The 15,125-nt window shown below is 43.2% G+C and overlaps 1 protein-coding gene across 1 annotated transcript in view; it reads right to left on the bottom strand.

The window, feature by feature from the left end:
• Positions 1-14,747, bottom strand: part of Rgs17 (regulator of G protein signaling 17) — a 35,494-nt gene extending 20,747 nt beyond the window's left edge. The window contains exon 1 of the mRNA XM_032894780.1: positions 14,405-14,747. Coding sequence (XP_032750671.1) covers positions 14,405-14,523 — 119 coding nt within the window. The 5' untranslated portion in view covers positions 14,524-14,747. The remainder of the gene's footprint in view (positions 1-14,404) is intronic.
• Positions 14,748-15,125: the final 378 nt, after the last annotated feature.

The raw sequence follows: 15,125 nt of genomic DNA, 5'->3' as shown, positions 1-15,125 counted from the left end.
GGAGAGGGAGAGGAAAAAGAGGAGGAAGCACTGAAAATTAAAAAAAAAATATCTAGAGATTGAGTTGGAGAAAATAAGCAAGGAATTGCTTCTGCTTTGCCTGCCTGACCTGGTCCTGACCCAACTACAATCACTTCTCTTGTTTCTGTTCCAAGGATCCCTAGGCATGGAGGCTTGGAGCTGTTTTTGATGGTAATAAATTATGACTCCTATTTACTCTCAACATCTCAGGCCATTGATGTGTTTGAAAAGTTGAAACTGAAGGCACCAAGCATAGAACTGTGAGTTCTCAAAACACTCTGCTTTGTAGAGTTCATTGTCAATTTGACAGAACCGAGAACCACCAGGGAATGGACCCCTGGGCTTGCCTGTGGGGGTTATATTGATTCTATTAGTTGGGACAGGAAGACCTGTCTTGATTGTAGGTGGGACTCCTTTTGGGTAGGGAATTGTAGACTATAAAAATGGGGAAAGTGAGTTGAACACTAAGACACATTCATTGTTGTTTCTTGACTGTGGATGTCATGTGACCTGCTGCTTCCTGCTCCTGCTGTCTTGATCTTCCTGCCATGATGGACTATATCTTGTAAGTCACAATTGACTGTTCCTTCCTTAGGCATGTTTTTGTTTTTGTTGTTTTTCCACCTTCTACCTAGGTACCTAGGTAACTTTCTCCCTCCCTCCCTCCCTCCCTTTCTCTCTCTCTCTCTCTCTCTCTCTCTCTCTCTCTCTCTCTCTCTCTTTCTTTTCTTTCTTTCTTTCCTTCCCGGGACAGGATTTCTCAGGAACTCCTTCTGTAGACCAGGCTAGTCTTGAACTCACAGAGATCAGCCTGCTTCTGCCTCCAGAGTGTTGGGACTAAAGGTAGGTAGGTAACATTTAAATCTTCCAACCTAAGGCACAAAGACAATGAGACACACCCACAATGCTCACTCTGGGAATCTTGATCGAAGTCTAAACACTTTAGGGAGGAGAACATCAACATCTCAGGCTAAATTAACCAAGGCAAATGTGGAGACGAGTTAGAGCATGGTGACTTTGAAAAGGGGGAAAGTCCATTCCAGAGAATAAGAACAGTGGGCTCTGGCTGTGGATGGTGGACTGCTTGTCCACTGTGGATCGTAGAAGGAGAAAAACACCTGAAGCCAACGATGGGTTTCCTCACTCATTATCAGAGATAATGCAGTCCATTTGGAAGATGGTCAACTGTTGTAAGAAAACAGTTTTTAGAAACAACACTAGAAGAGAGTGGAAAACAGCTCGAAACCTTTGCAGTAGCCATGGTGATGCAGGAAGAGCAGATGATTGCACATACTTATGCAACATGCAAGTGAGCAATCAGTAAAGTGCACACAATTAATCCATTTCCACGGCAAAACTCCAGAAAGGCACCACCCTCCTCAGGCACTAGGGACTAAATCACTAACCAGCACCTCTTCATTTGCAAAGACATAGAAACTCAGGTTGACTTGTGCAGCACCCACAACTGCAGCAGGCTGGGCCTGACCTCTAACTTCCCGCCTGGTCTCCGGTATGCTTTGCTCTACAGCACGACCACCACCTTTTGTTATAAAAGCTGTCTGGGATGTTTTTATCTTTTTCATCATTCTCAAAAGGGGGATGATCTTAACTCTGTGGGAGGAACACCTTCCATTTCCGATACAGAGTATGTCAGTTTTAAACCTAGGATGCAGAAATCACCATTTCCACATTTTTGTAGGATGACCTGGTTTTGGATGGTGTCAATGGACCAAATAGTTTGTGCAATTTGTGTCTGGAAACATCAGGAGTGTATACGTTTAGTGTGTCTAATGAAATGCTAAAGCAAACAAAAGAGCGCACTGCTGGGATTGGGGATGTCACTCGGTTGGTGGAATGTGTACCTAACATGCACGAAGACTTGTGTTCAATTCCCAGGTCTGCTGGAAACCAGGTGTGGTGGAGCAGGCTTGCAGTCTCAACACTGGGGAGGCAGGGGCTGGAGACTCAGAGGTTGAAGGTCAACCTTAGTAAGTTTGTTCAAGGTCAGTCTGGGCTACGTACACAGGTCTCAAGAGAATCAGCCAATCACACTATGCCACATCACAACATCCCGGGTTGTACAATCAGATGTTAGGTAAAGAAATAAGAATGCATTCAGCTTGTTTGTGCTTCATCTTTAAATCCCCACGGTAAGAGAATCTGCTATTCAAGTTCTCTCCACTAGATGGCTGTGCTACCTCAGGAATACAAAGTCAGTAGGAAGGCTGAAAAATCTGAGTGTAATTACCCTTATTTGGAAAAATAAATATTTTCTTACATGTAAGATATTTTGGTAATTCTGCCCTTCCAAGGACTTTGATAACAGTTGTCCAGTGTTTCTGTGGATGGAATGGATGTTTTTCAATCAAGATGGAGGGGGAGGTGTGCAAACCTGGGACTCTTTCCTTCTTTAGGTTTTGAGACTGAACACCTTCCAGCCCCCAGTCACTTCATTCAGGAAAAGGAAATTTAAAAAAGCATGCAGTCATTGCTGGGTGTGCTTTCTCACACCTTTGATTCCAGCACTCAACTTGGGAGGTAGAAGCAGACTCAGAGTAAGTTCCAGGACCGCCAGGACTACATAGAGAGACCTTGTCTTAAAAACAAACAAACATCGAGAAGAATAAAACAAAACAAACAAACAAAAAAAACCAATGCTGGCAAAATTGTATTCATATCATCAGTACGAGTATGGAAAATGGTCACGTACACTTAGCTAAAGATCTAGCTACTCATCTTCCTACCTACCCAAACCATCCACCTACCCATCTGTCTGTCTGTCTGTCTATCAGTGTTTTGAGAGAATCATCGTAAGAGTAGATTCTCTACATTACTTTATTTTCAGCTTAGCTTGGCAGAGAGATTTACTTTGTGCCAGGCATCGTAGCGCATGCCTTTAACCCCAGCACTTGGGAGGCAGAGGCAGATGGATCTCTATGAGTTTCAGGCCAACCTCGTCTACAAAGAGTGTTCCAGGATAGCCAAAGCTACATAGTGAGACCCTGTCTCAAAAAACAGAAAAACAAAACAGATGAACCAAAAAACCATTAACTTCATTTTTAATACATAGAAAACAAAATTACACTTTTTTCATCTTGACTCAATCTCTCTTTGTTCTTGATTTCCATGCACACACATGCTTTTAAAGATAGGTTTCAAAAATATCCTTTCTCTATGGGTTAAAATTTCTTCCCAGCCCTAATACAGTGTTTTAGGTTCATTGACAGGCTTATTAGCTATGGAATTCCTAACTTACCGTACAAGAACCTACATGGTTAAAATCTAGATCTATTTAAGCTGACGTTCAGCTAGAGGATCAACATTTCTTATTTTGCAGGAAGGGGAATTCTTTGTTTTTCCTCAAAATGAAGAGAATTACTGGTACAAAACTATAGATAACAGCATAAGAGAAAAGCAACTACTGGGCTCCTCTAGTCTCAGAGTGGTTGGAAAGCTGTTTTGAGTTTCTCCTTCAACCCATCTTTGTGATGTATAAGGAAGTTAGTGAATGCTTTTGTAGAAAAACAAGTACCTTGGGTTGAGCAGGGCAATCATCGCCGGTTTAGTGAACAGACGCTGTCTTGGAAGGGGAGTGTGAGTAATCACCCTACTCTTTAAATGTACCCATCAGACTGCAGCTCTGGCTTGTGATTTAGACTGTGTTCCTACCATGACCAGCAGGAAACATTACAGCCCTAGCAGCTGATGTACAGAAATAGTGTGGCTGATAGTTGGCAGGGGCATTGACTCATTCCTCATTCATGCCTAGACTGGGATTTCCCAGTTAGTGTGTGCGTGTGATTTTCTGTGGAATGGAAGTGGGGGACACATTTGGGGACACGCCTGATTGACAGTAACAATGTTAAGCTGCAGAGAAACCTGAGGGCAGTAGATGGCTCTGAGGCTCTGAGGGTTTTCTAGCTGTGTGGTTACACCCTTCGAGAAGATATTAGTTAGTCAGAAAGCCCAAGGGGGAGTGGGTGGAATGCAGTGATAGAGAATGCAGCAACAGCATAGGTTACAACCAGAGGCACACTAAGGAGAACACTGGCAAGCATCCAAAGGGCAAATCTTCACAATGTCCAGGAAATCCCTTCACACTGAGACTTGTGAAGAAATCAGAAAACCTCATTACGGACTATTCATGTGCAGACCATGGGCTAAATAAAAGGTTCATATCTGTACTAGAGCTGGGAAATAAGCTTGTCCTATACAACCTTGAAGACCTGAGGTCCAGTACCAGCACCCACATAAAACATGGTACACAGCTGTAATCCCACAGATAGGGAGGTAGAGGCAGGAGCATCCCTGGGCTCACCAGTCTTCAAGTCTAGCCTCACTGTTGAGAACCAGGGCCCAATGATAGGCTGTATTTCAACAGACATGGTAGATGGCTCTTGAGGAAAGACAGTTGAGGTTAACTTTTGGCCTTTGTACATGCACGTGAACATACATGCAGGTTCACATACGTGTGAACCTGTATGTATGCACATGAAGACTTGTTTATGCTCTTAATCATGTGACACTAAGGGAGTAGCTGAAGCTTGGAGGGATTAAGTGGTTTGCCATCACCTCATGTTTACATGCGACAAACCGGGACAAACCAGACTGGTCTAATACCAGGTTGGCTAGTCTTCCCCTACCTGGTGTTGCCTTCAGAAAGTCAATTTTATTTAAGGGAGAAATACCATGAGAATTTTGTGTGTTATCTTCAAGTGTGGCAGGTGTGGCTTCTACTCATGGTGAAACACATGGGGCTACCATTGTACTGACACCTATAGAATGAATAATTGGAAGGTGCCCATATTTTATGTAATATATATGGTTTTATAAAAAAATTCTAATAATGGTAGGTATTTGGTTTCTACTTAGCAACAGATGCTGGCACCCATCTGTGCCATGGATGACCATATATCCTATATAGATATAAATACAAATATGCATATGATAATTAATATTGATTATGAACTTGACACCATGTTAGAATTACCTGAGACAATGCTCTGTGAATGCCTGTTAGGGAGCATGTAGATTAGGTCAAACTCGTAAGTCTCTTAAGTTGAGTCACATGGGGAGATCCATCTTAAAGGCAGGCAGCACCAGTACCTGGGATTAGCTCCTCAGTGGATAAAAGGAGAAATTCAGCAGAATACTGGCATGGTTCTCTCTATTCTCTCCTTGCCTCCTGACTGCTCATCAGTCACCTTTCAAACTTGTTACTGCATATTTCTGCATCTGCTGTATGGGTCTATGTAGTTCATTCTCTTCTTCTACCACCACCTGGGGGACTGAACTCAGGGCCTCGGGGCTTGGCGGCAGGTGCCTTTACCCACTAAGCCATCTCACCATCCTATTGGGCCAGGACTCTGGGCTTCTTTACTGGCAGGTGTCACTTCAGACTGTCCTCAGAGAGACTACCTTTCCGTGACACATCTCTTCTCCCCCCCCTCACATTGCTCTCCCTGGTACCCAGCACTGCCTCTCCAGGGAGCTTTACACCGGCTGTTTCTCTTACATGCCACAGGGCAAGGCAGTGGAGGGGAACAGCATCTTCCAAAGCCAATGATGCGGTGCGGTGCCATCTGACTCCCCTCCGGGTCCTTCCCTCTCATGGCACTGCTCACTGCACAGCCTTCTTTCTTCCTTTCCCCACCTCAGGGTGCCCACGCCATATCAATCACTATTGCTGCCACGGAGGCAGGCCATTTTGTTTGTTCTGCACTGAACTGGCTAATGTACACAGGAGGTGTCTTGGCTCCTAAGATGGCTTCCTCTTTACCCGAGCTGACGCAAATTAATCATCTCTCTTATGTTCTTTTGCAACGTTGCGTTTTCTTTTATGCTATCGAATATGCCACACACGATACCTTTATCTGTTATTTTATTTCGTTACTTCCCTTCTTTCCATCGGACATCTAAATTGTGCAATGTGAAACTTAGAAAAATATCCTTCGGGCTGGAGAGATGGCTCAGCAGTTAAGAGCACCCAACTGCTCTTCCAGAGGTCCTGAGTTCAATTCCCAGCAACCACATGGTGGCTCACAACCATCTGTAAAGAGATCTGATGCCCTCTTCTGGTGTGTCTGAAGACAGCTACAGTGTTCTTATATATAATAAATGAATAAAAAAAAGAAAAGAAAAATATCCTTTCCTAAAAGATTCATTTATTTTTATCTTATGTAGATGATTGTTTGGTCTACACACTTTTAACTACATCGAATGTGTGCCTGGTGCCCACAGAAACCAGAAGAGGGTAGCGGATCCCCTGGACTGGAGTTAAGGATGGTGGTAACCTGCCATAAGGGTACTGGGTACTGAAACTGAGTTCTCTACTAGAACAACAAGCACTCTCAACAACTGAGCCATCTCTTCAGCCACAGAAGAAATATTTACTTTTTTGTTATTTTGTAAATGAAATTTCAAGAATGGTTGATGGAATACACCTGGGACGGACACAGGCCAATTTAGTTTTTATTCTGACAGTGTCACAGTAGATGGGAGCCTGTCAGGTCTGTGTTAGATATGATGAGAAGCAGCCATATTACTGAACACTATGAAGGGCTAAACCTGGTAATGAAAACAAATACCAATGTTTGGATGGTCTAATGACTTCCTTCTCTGCCACCGTGGAGGCAGGGACAACCTGGTGAACAAGTGCTGAGAGGACAAACGTGTGCCAACAAAAGCACGCATTGTGCTTGACCAACCATAACTTTGTGACTTAATGAATGAAGGCTGTAAACAAGTTCCAGAGTCCTAATGCCCACTCTTGGGCTCATATATAGGGACTAGGAAACCTATCATCAATTGGTAACCAGCCTTTTGATTGGGTAAAGTTTACATAGCTGAGAGGAGCTATTCAGAAAATTCCCCCACATCCTTGTGAGATGGAATTCCACACCTTGACCTCTATGTAAGCTATGTCCATGATGATCCTTTTGTGGGTGCTTTAGACATTCGGTGCAGAACAAATCAATGTTTGGGAGAGGCTCACTCTATGCAGGATGAGTCAGCTCACTGCGGGCGAGGGGTACACAGGGGATACTTGCTTATTCGCTGCTACCCCGGATGAGGTGATTCAGCATATTGTAAGTCTCCATATTTCCAGGGAGTGGTTTCTTCACCATGGTGCAGACTTGGATTTTTGTTTTCTTTTTTCAAAAAATACCCTTTGGCTTTGAAAGCATGCATCTTAGTGTTTCCATTGGCAGGGAGCTTCAGCATGACAGCATCAGAGGATAAAATAGGACATTCTTTTTGCACTGTTTTGAATTTCAGAGGCTACGGTGCTTGTTTAAAAAGGAGGGAGGGACAAGCAAAAGCATGCTTATGAAGGTCCCAACATTTACTTAGTGAGATCTATCCCACGGTCTGGGAATTCTGGGAACTAATGCATCTAAAACGGAAGACAGTTTTAGTTTCAAAGGACTAGCTTAATTTACTAAATTTATTCTGTGACCAATCTTTCCTACAAAGAATCTAGTGTCACTGGCCAAATCCAGTGAGCAATACCCCAAGTAGCATTCAGGATTGTGCGTTAGGCTGGGAGAGCTGAATTTCTTAGTGGCTCACATCAAAGGGGAATGCCAAGTTTGTAAGTAGCATAGTAATGGGGGCTAGTCAATGCACTGGATATTAAGACGCCTGCCATTTAATCCCAGCTTTACAGCAGGTATGTTTTCAGACCTATGGAATTAAAACATATTTCCATCATCATCATCACCATCACCACCATCACTATCACCACCACCACTGTCATCATCACCATCATCATTTTTTAGTGAAGACAGTTTTTTTTGAAAAAAAAAAAAAAAAAAAAAAAAAAGGTTTTTTTTTTTTTTGTTTTTTTTTTGTGTTGCCTTTTGGACTTTTCAAAACAGGGTTTCCCTGTGTAGCCCTAGCTGTCCTAGAATTTATTCTGTAGGCCGTGCTGGCCTTGAACTCAAGAGATCTACCTGCTTCTGCCTCCTGAGTGCTGGGATGAAAGGCATGGGCTACCCATCCCTGGCTCAAACAAAAGTTTCTGTCTAAGTGTGTCAGTTACTGTTCCTGCTGCTACGGGAAATACCTGACAGAGGAGTATAAAGAGTGAGGTTTATCTTGACCCTTGGCCTCAGAGGACATTACTTCGTTGTAGCAGGGGAGGCATGCCCGCCCAAACAGCTTCTGTACAGATGGGGACCATCTGGTGAGCATTCCCTCCAGCCCAGGCAGGAAGCAGAGCGAGAGAGGTAGACTTGAATCAGGTATGCAATAACCTTTAAAGGTCCACACCAACACGCCCGTGTCTGCCAGTTAAGCCTTACCATTGAAGGTTTACGCAGCCTCCAAAACAGGGTTGTCGGCCAGTGGTGAAATACATGCACCGGTAGGGAATATTTTCATCTACAAATCACAGTACTAGGTCTAACACTATAATAACTACAGGAAGAGCAAAGCAGTGGAAAATGGAGACTGAAAATGGGAGCTCAGGAGGGCTCCTGTATTCCCTAGAGCCATGACCTGACTATGCCTTATATGTCAATTTGATACAAGCTAGAGTCATCTTGAAAGAGGGAACCTTGATTGGCAGATTGGCCTGTCAGCCCCCATCAGACTGGCCTGTCAGCCCCCATCAGACTGGCCTGTCAGCACCCATCAGATTGGCTTGTCAGCAAGCCTGTAGTACATTTTTTCTTTTGAATTGTTGATTGACATTGGAGGGTCCGGCTCACTGTGGGAGGTGTCACTCCTGGGCTGGTGGTCCTGGATTCTATAAGAAAGCAGGCTGAGTAAGCAGCACCCTCCATGGTATCTGGCTTCAGCTCCTGCCTCCAGGTTCCTCCCTTCCTCGAGTTCCTGCCTCGACTTCTCTCAGTGATGGACTGTTACCATCACTGAGAAGTATGAGATGAAATGCAGCTTCCTCCCCAAGTTGCTTTTGGACATAGAGCTTTATCACAGCAATAGAAATCTTCAGTAAGATGCTGATCATCACTCACTGTCAAACAGAGAGTGGGTGAGCATCAGAGACTGGTAGGTCATGGTGCTTGAGTTCTAACAGACACCATTTATAAAAAGGCAGACATTGAAGAGACGATTAACACCTGTGACTTTGGGGTGACACTAGCTGGAATTACTATTATTATTTCCATTAATTCATCCATCCACTCATTCATTAATTCATTCATTTTATGTCCAGTTCGCTGCCTCCTCCCAGTCCCTTCCCACAGTCCCTCCTCTTTCTCCTCTGAGAGGGTAAAGATGCCCCTCCCCCAAGTATTCTGCCACCCTGGCACATCAGGTCTCTGGAGGGTTAGGCACGTCCTCTCCCACTGAGGCCTGACAAGATAGCCCAGTTAGAAGAATGTATTCCATGGACAGGTGACAGATTTAGGGACAGCCGTGGCTGTAGTTATCGAGGGACCTACATGAAGACTGAGACACATATCTGCTACATATGTGCCAGGGTCTTCGTCCAGTCCATCATGTATGCTCTTTGGTTGGTTAGCCTGAATTATTTTAATGCAAAACCTCCACAATCATGAGAAGTTTCACCAAACATTTGGACCTTAGCTTTAAGGTCAGAGAAATATTTGGAAGCTTTACTCTCTGACCTTCTCTGTGCCCCTTATGTGGGCAAACACAGAAGCTTCTAGTCTCCAGTGCACTTGTGCACACGTTATCTTGGGTGCAAGTTTTTCAGCAACGTCTATGCTTCTATGCCATCCTGACAGCTGGTGGTGAGGAGCCTGCAGGTTGTTTCAAAGTCTTCCCCAGTTTAAAAAAAAATCATTCTAGCTAAAAAAGTAAGTTAGGGCTGACCTTGAACCTTCAGATGAGTGATGCTGTCAACGTTCCTACCACCCCGGTTTTTCTTGCTGAAAATGTTCAGCTTGTGTGCAGATTTTGTTCACTGTACTTAGGGCATTTGTGGCCCATGTATAAGACAGTTAAAGACTCATTTTCTTAAAATCTCATTTTCTTGTCATTCCTTCTTGAAAAGGAGGCCATGAGGGCTTGAAAGAAAGAGACATCGTTAAGGAAGAAAGTGGCTCTTTCAAAAGGAGGCGGATAGTTCATGGTGGTCATTATGAAGTATGCCATGCTCTGGACTTGGGGGAAGCTGGAGTGATACACTGCAGGAATCCCCTCTAATCGATTTCCACAGTACAGTGTGATAACTTCACAAGGAGGGGTAAGTTAAAAACTGAGAGAAGGGCTGTCAGTGAAGTATGCCAAGACATGCGAACTTGAAAGAAACGCTACATTATTTTAAAAGTCCACATTGTGGAGCTACAGTAAAGTGTTTACATTCATTCCTAGACACAGGCATTTATTTTATTTTTTTTCTGGCCCTTTATTTCCTTAAAAGGAAGCAAAACAAGCTACATGACAGTAGTCACCATCCATGGTGACAGTTGTTTCACGTTTTGGTTCCTAACGCTTTTCAGGCTGGAAGTCACATTTTTTTCATGGTGCATTTTGTTCTGCTCCTTTGACCTAGCCTAGGAGTTTTAAGGAACATATCTTTGTTTTCCTTTTTTCTTTTTTTAAGTTCTCACTCTAACAAAGAGGCCTTACAATGTTCTTTCCTAAAGAGAATAAAATTCTAAGAAAAAAAACTTTACGTGTAATTATGAAAACAAATTTTACTTCACAGTGCAAGGCAACTTAAACAAATTAAACTTCACAGTGCAAGGCAATTGGATTTTTGTGCTTTCTGAGAAAGCAAACTGCTTATATCTGGAGGGATGAATATGATAAGGGGTGGGGAGAGCTGAGAAAGAGAAGGTGAAGGGTGGATATAGTCAAGGAACACAGTGCATCTGTACTAAAAGGTCTTCATGGAATCTATCACCATGTACAATGAATATAAATGATACAATTTTTTTTATGTAAAAAGAGAAACTACCTGTTGTGTGTCTTCCATGGCTTGTAAACGTATAGAGTATAAGTTTAATTCCTAGGCTTAGGCAACTATGATCCATTGCTGACAAGTCCAGTTTCTAACAACCAGGCTCTGGTTTCAGACTAGCTAACAGAGCACCAGGCAAGGCCTCATGTTTTTGGGGGTGTCTAAAATATTGTCCCTCAAAGGGAGCCGATGGCTGACACAGCTTCTCAAAGCTACTTTGCTTTTGATCCTTAGTCTGTGTTTTGGGGCAATGTGATGTTTATGAATGAGTTGAAGTGTTCGATTATTCATTGGTCACATAGATGCCCATGTGAAATCTCATGGTGAATAGTTACATACTAAATTATTCAGACCATAGGTAACAGCGGTCCATGATTATAGTGGAGCTTAAAGATCCCTCTCTTAGTGACATCATAACCACGGTTGTGTTATTACCCCACTCAACTCTGATGATACTCGTGCAGACAACCACCTGTCCTGGAGATCACATGAGCACACACAGCACATGGAACTATTCAGAGTACACACTTTCTAACGAATAGCTATGTTATTATCAGTTTTCCATATTTACTAAATTGTGTTTTTTGTTAGTAGAGTACACTAATACATATAATATCATGGGGCTGGAGAGAGAGGTGGCTCAGCAGTTAAGAGCACTAGATGCTCTTTGGGGGGATCCATGTTCATTTCCCAGGTCCCACATAGTGGCTCACAACCATCTACAACTCTAGTTCAAGGGGGATCTGATGCCCTCTAATGGCTTCTGCAGGTACTGCATGCATGTGGTACATTGCAGACAAAACACTCACATAATTAGATAAGATAAAAATGATATCACTCATATAAAAGCAATACCAGGAGCTATCCTGGCTGCATTCATCTCTTGCCTACTGAGTCCTCAAGGAGCCACATGAAGTGATTGGTCTGCACCATCTATGTTTTTTTAGGTCCAGCATATAAAGCTATCTAAAGGAAGAAATGGTCCTCATTGGTGGTTCTCAGACTACATCCCTGCTGTTAAAATGACAAATGTCTGTACTTATTAGACATCTAACAGAGTGAGACCCAACTTCAAGGTTATTGGACAGTGTTTTAATTCTGAAACTAATGAAGAACTGGGGTGCTGGAGAGGTGACCTGGTAGTTAGGAACACTGACTACTCTTCCAGATGAGTTGGGTTGATTCCCAGCACCCATGTGACCTCTCACAACCATCTGTAACTCCAGGCCCTGGAGATATGACACCATCTTCTGGGTTTTTCTGGGAACTAGTGAGGCTCATGATACATAAACATACATGTAGCCAAAATATTCAGACACATAAAAATAAGTAAAAAAGAAAGAAAGAAAGACAGAGAGAAAGAAAGCAAGCAAGCAAGCAAAACAAAACTAAGTTTACCAGGTAAATAAAACAATGATTAATCCCAGGGGCAAAGTGAATATGAGACAGGGCAACTTTCCACTAAGCAACTATATTTCCAATGAAATACAGAATTCAGAATAGTTTTATTTCCTAGGAAGATTTCCATGTTGTATCTACCTGTTGGTTCCAGGCTTTCATTACTGTGTATATGATGTGTGTGTGTGTGTGTGTATGTGTGTGTGTGTGTGTGTGTATGTGTGTGTGTGTGTGTGTGTGCGTGCACACATGTATGAAGACAGGAGTGCACATGTGTGTGTGTGCTGGCATGAGCATGCTGGGGGGCAGGAGTGTCAGTTCTCCGTGGTTGCTTTGTTCCTTTCTCTGTGTCGGTTCCAGGGACCAAGCTCCAGTCACTGGGCTCCACGGCAAGTCCTTTTCCCTGCTGCGCTATCTTGCTGGCTCCACATGCTGGTTTTTAGATTTTGTACTGCACTTTCTGAACATATTTTATTATTCCCGGTTGCAATTTTCCATTGCCTGGGGAGCTAAATCACATTAAATGCCCACTTTGTGTCATATGCTCCCCTTAGCGCACCACACGTAGCATCTCATTTAATTTTATAGCTTTATGAGGTATGGGTTCACATTAGTTATTTGACAGAAAAGGACTGTGAAGACCAGAAAGATGAACTAAATTGCTATTGCTCACACAGTTGGTAACAGATAAGAACCCAGTCTGATCTCTGGCAGACTGACTTAAGAATTCCCACCCCATCTCACTAAGTCCTTCATAGGTTAAGACTTGGGCTTAACAGTCTCTGTAGTGTACACAAGAAACAAAACATACACAACTATGACAGAGACTGGCAACCTCATCTAGAGTTTTCCTTCCTCCATCTGAAGTTGAAATTTCGAATTAATCACGTGTGACTTTCCCTAGCAGAGACTCACCATTCAGAGAGCAAATTTTATGCTTACAAAAACAACCATTCCGAGACTTCCTGATATGGAGGTTTTCTGAGCCTGCAGTTTTCTGACTGGCAGTTTTTATATCAAGGGAAACCACTAACATGCTATGACAACATTCTCTATTCTCTATCCTGGCAACAGTAAGGTTGGACCACATTGAAAGATGAACTCAAGGGATACAGGAAAACAGTGGAAATCATGCAGGAGATAACCCAGACCCTTGGGCCTTTTGTCAGATTTTGAAATAGGCCAGGGAGACTCAGTAGCCACTGCTATGCTAGAACTTCTACTTATAAAATTAGGACTTGAAAGACCCCCAAACTTAGAGCTTGACAGAAAGTTCCAATATTCATGTCACTATCACAATTTTGAATTGACTGATTATCTCATGAAGTACACTTTGGGACTCCGGACCTGGAAAGAGACCTGCATCGTGGAGACTTAGTAAAAGGTGGGACCTTGGTGACCATTTTGTCTTACTCCCTATGGATTGAGGAAGCAAAAGAATAAACAGACACCTTGAAGCTTGTCAGTGTTCACTTGCAGCAAAAATCAGACCCATTGGCTCTAATTCCAGAGATTTTAGACCGACTTGATCTTCCTTCTAAGCACAGTGTCTGACCTTAGCAGTCAGAGGCCCTCCCTCTTCACTGCATGCCTTCGTTGGCAAGAATGCTATGGTTGAAGCTACCACTTTGACTCACCGTGCCCCGACTGTGCAACCGAATAGCCAATCCCTATGGGGATGCACATGACGAGAAAATAAAATAAAATAAAACAAAAACAACAAAAAAATCCCTACCACACTTAACACTATGTGCGACAGTAATGCATATTTCCTTAATATTCCAAGCTCTTAAACCATCACGACACTGCTGTTTAATGATAAGTAATCTTATAATTATAATCTCATTTTTTTACCCATAGCCACACAGAAGAGAACATGACGCAAACCAATTCTCCGTCCTGTACCTTACTGTCATTTTAAATGTAGGCTCTGAGCGAGGTAACTTTGCTCCGGGGCATGTGTATCTTACATTGGTGACGATCTACAGTAATTCCTACATACACCGTGGACAAACAGAACGGGTTGAGAACTTTCCATGGGGTGGAGGTTTGACACACATGCTTATATTGGATTGAGGGTCAACCTACCAGGAGCAGCTGCAGCAGCAGCACCAGCAGAAGCAGCAGGTGTTGTTGGGCCTTTGGTTTCCGGGCGCTTGAGACACAGCCTGCGTGCCTTCATTTTGTGACTGCTGCCGTTTTCTCATGTCAGCTGCTTCAGAATCCGACTGGCTGAAGGAAGACAGGAAATATTAAGGCACGAAAAGCCTTGGTAAAGGCAAGCGAAGGGGAACAATAGTCGACACAAGGAATCCAAAATGGAAAACCCAAGGTGTGCTCAGTGGTTAGGACCACCGGCTGCTGTTGCAGAGGACAGATCAATTCCCGGTGGTGCCAAGCAGCCTCTGACTCCAGTTCCAGGAGGTATCTGATGCCTTCTACTGGCCCCTGCAGGCGCTGCACACAGATGGGACACATACTTACGAGCAGTCTAAACACCCCTGTACATAAAATAAAATAAATCTACAATACAGTACAATATTTTTTAAAAAGCTGCAAAAATTAAGCCATAGTGCCAAGGAACATATAGAGAATGCAGTAAAGATAAAAGCAAAAGATTAAAGTATAAGAAAATGGGCACAAGTAGTGGGGGAGCAGAGAGACCACAGCACACACTCAAAAATACTTTTAGCCCAAGGAGAGAAGTAACGGATTGTCGGGGAAGTGATATTTTAAAGGGACTTGGCTAGGAAGTTCTCAGAAGAAAGCAAACAAAGACTCAAGGGGAAAGGACACAGCACATGCCGAG

This window comes from Rattus rattus, chromosome 2 (genome assembly GCF_011064425.1).
Source record: "Rattus rattus isolate New Zealand chromosome 2, Rrattus_CSIRO_v1, whole genome shotgun sequence".
NCBI classification, from domain to species: Eukaryota; Metazoa; Chordata; class Mammalia; order Rodentia; family Muridae; genus Rattus; species Rattus rattus.
Note: the sequence above shows the minus strand (reverse complement) of the source record. Positions and strands in the feature narration are given on the sequence as shown.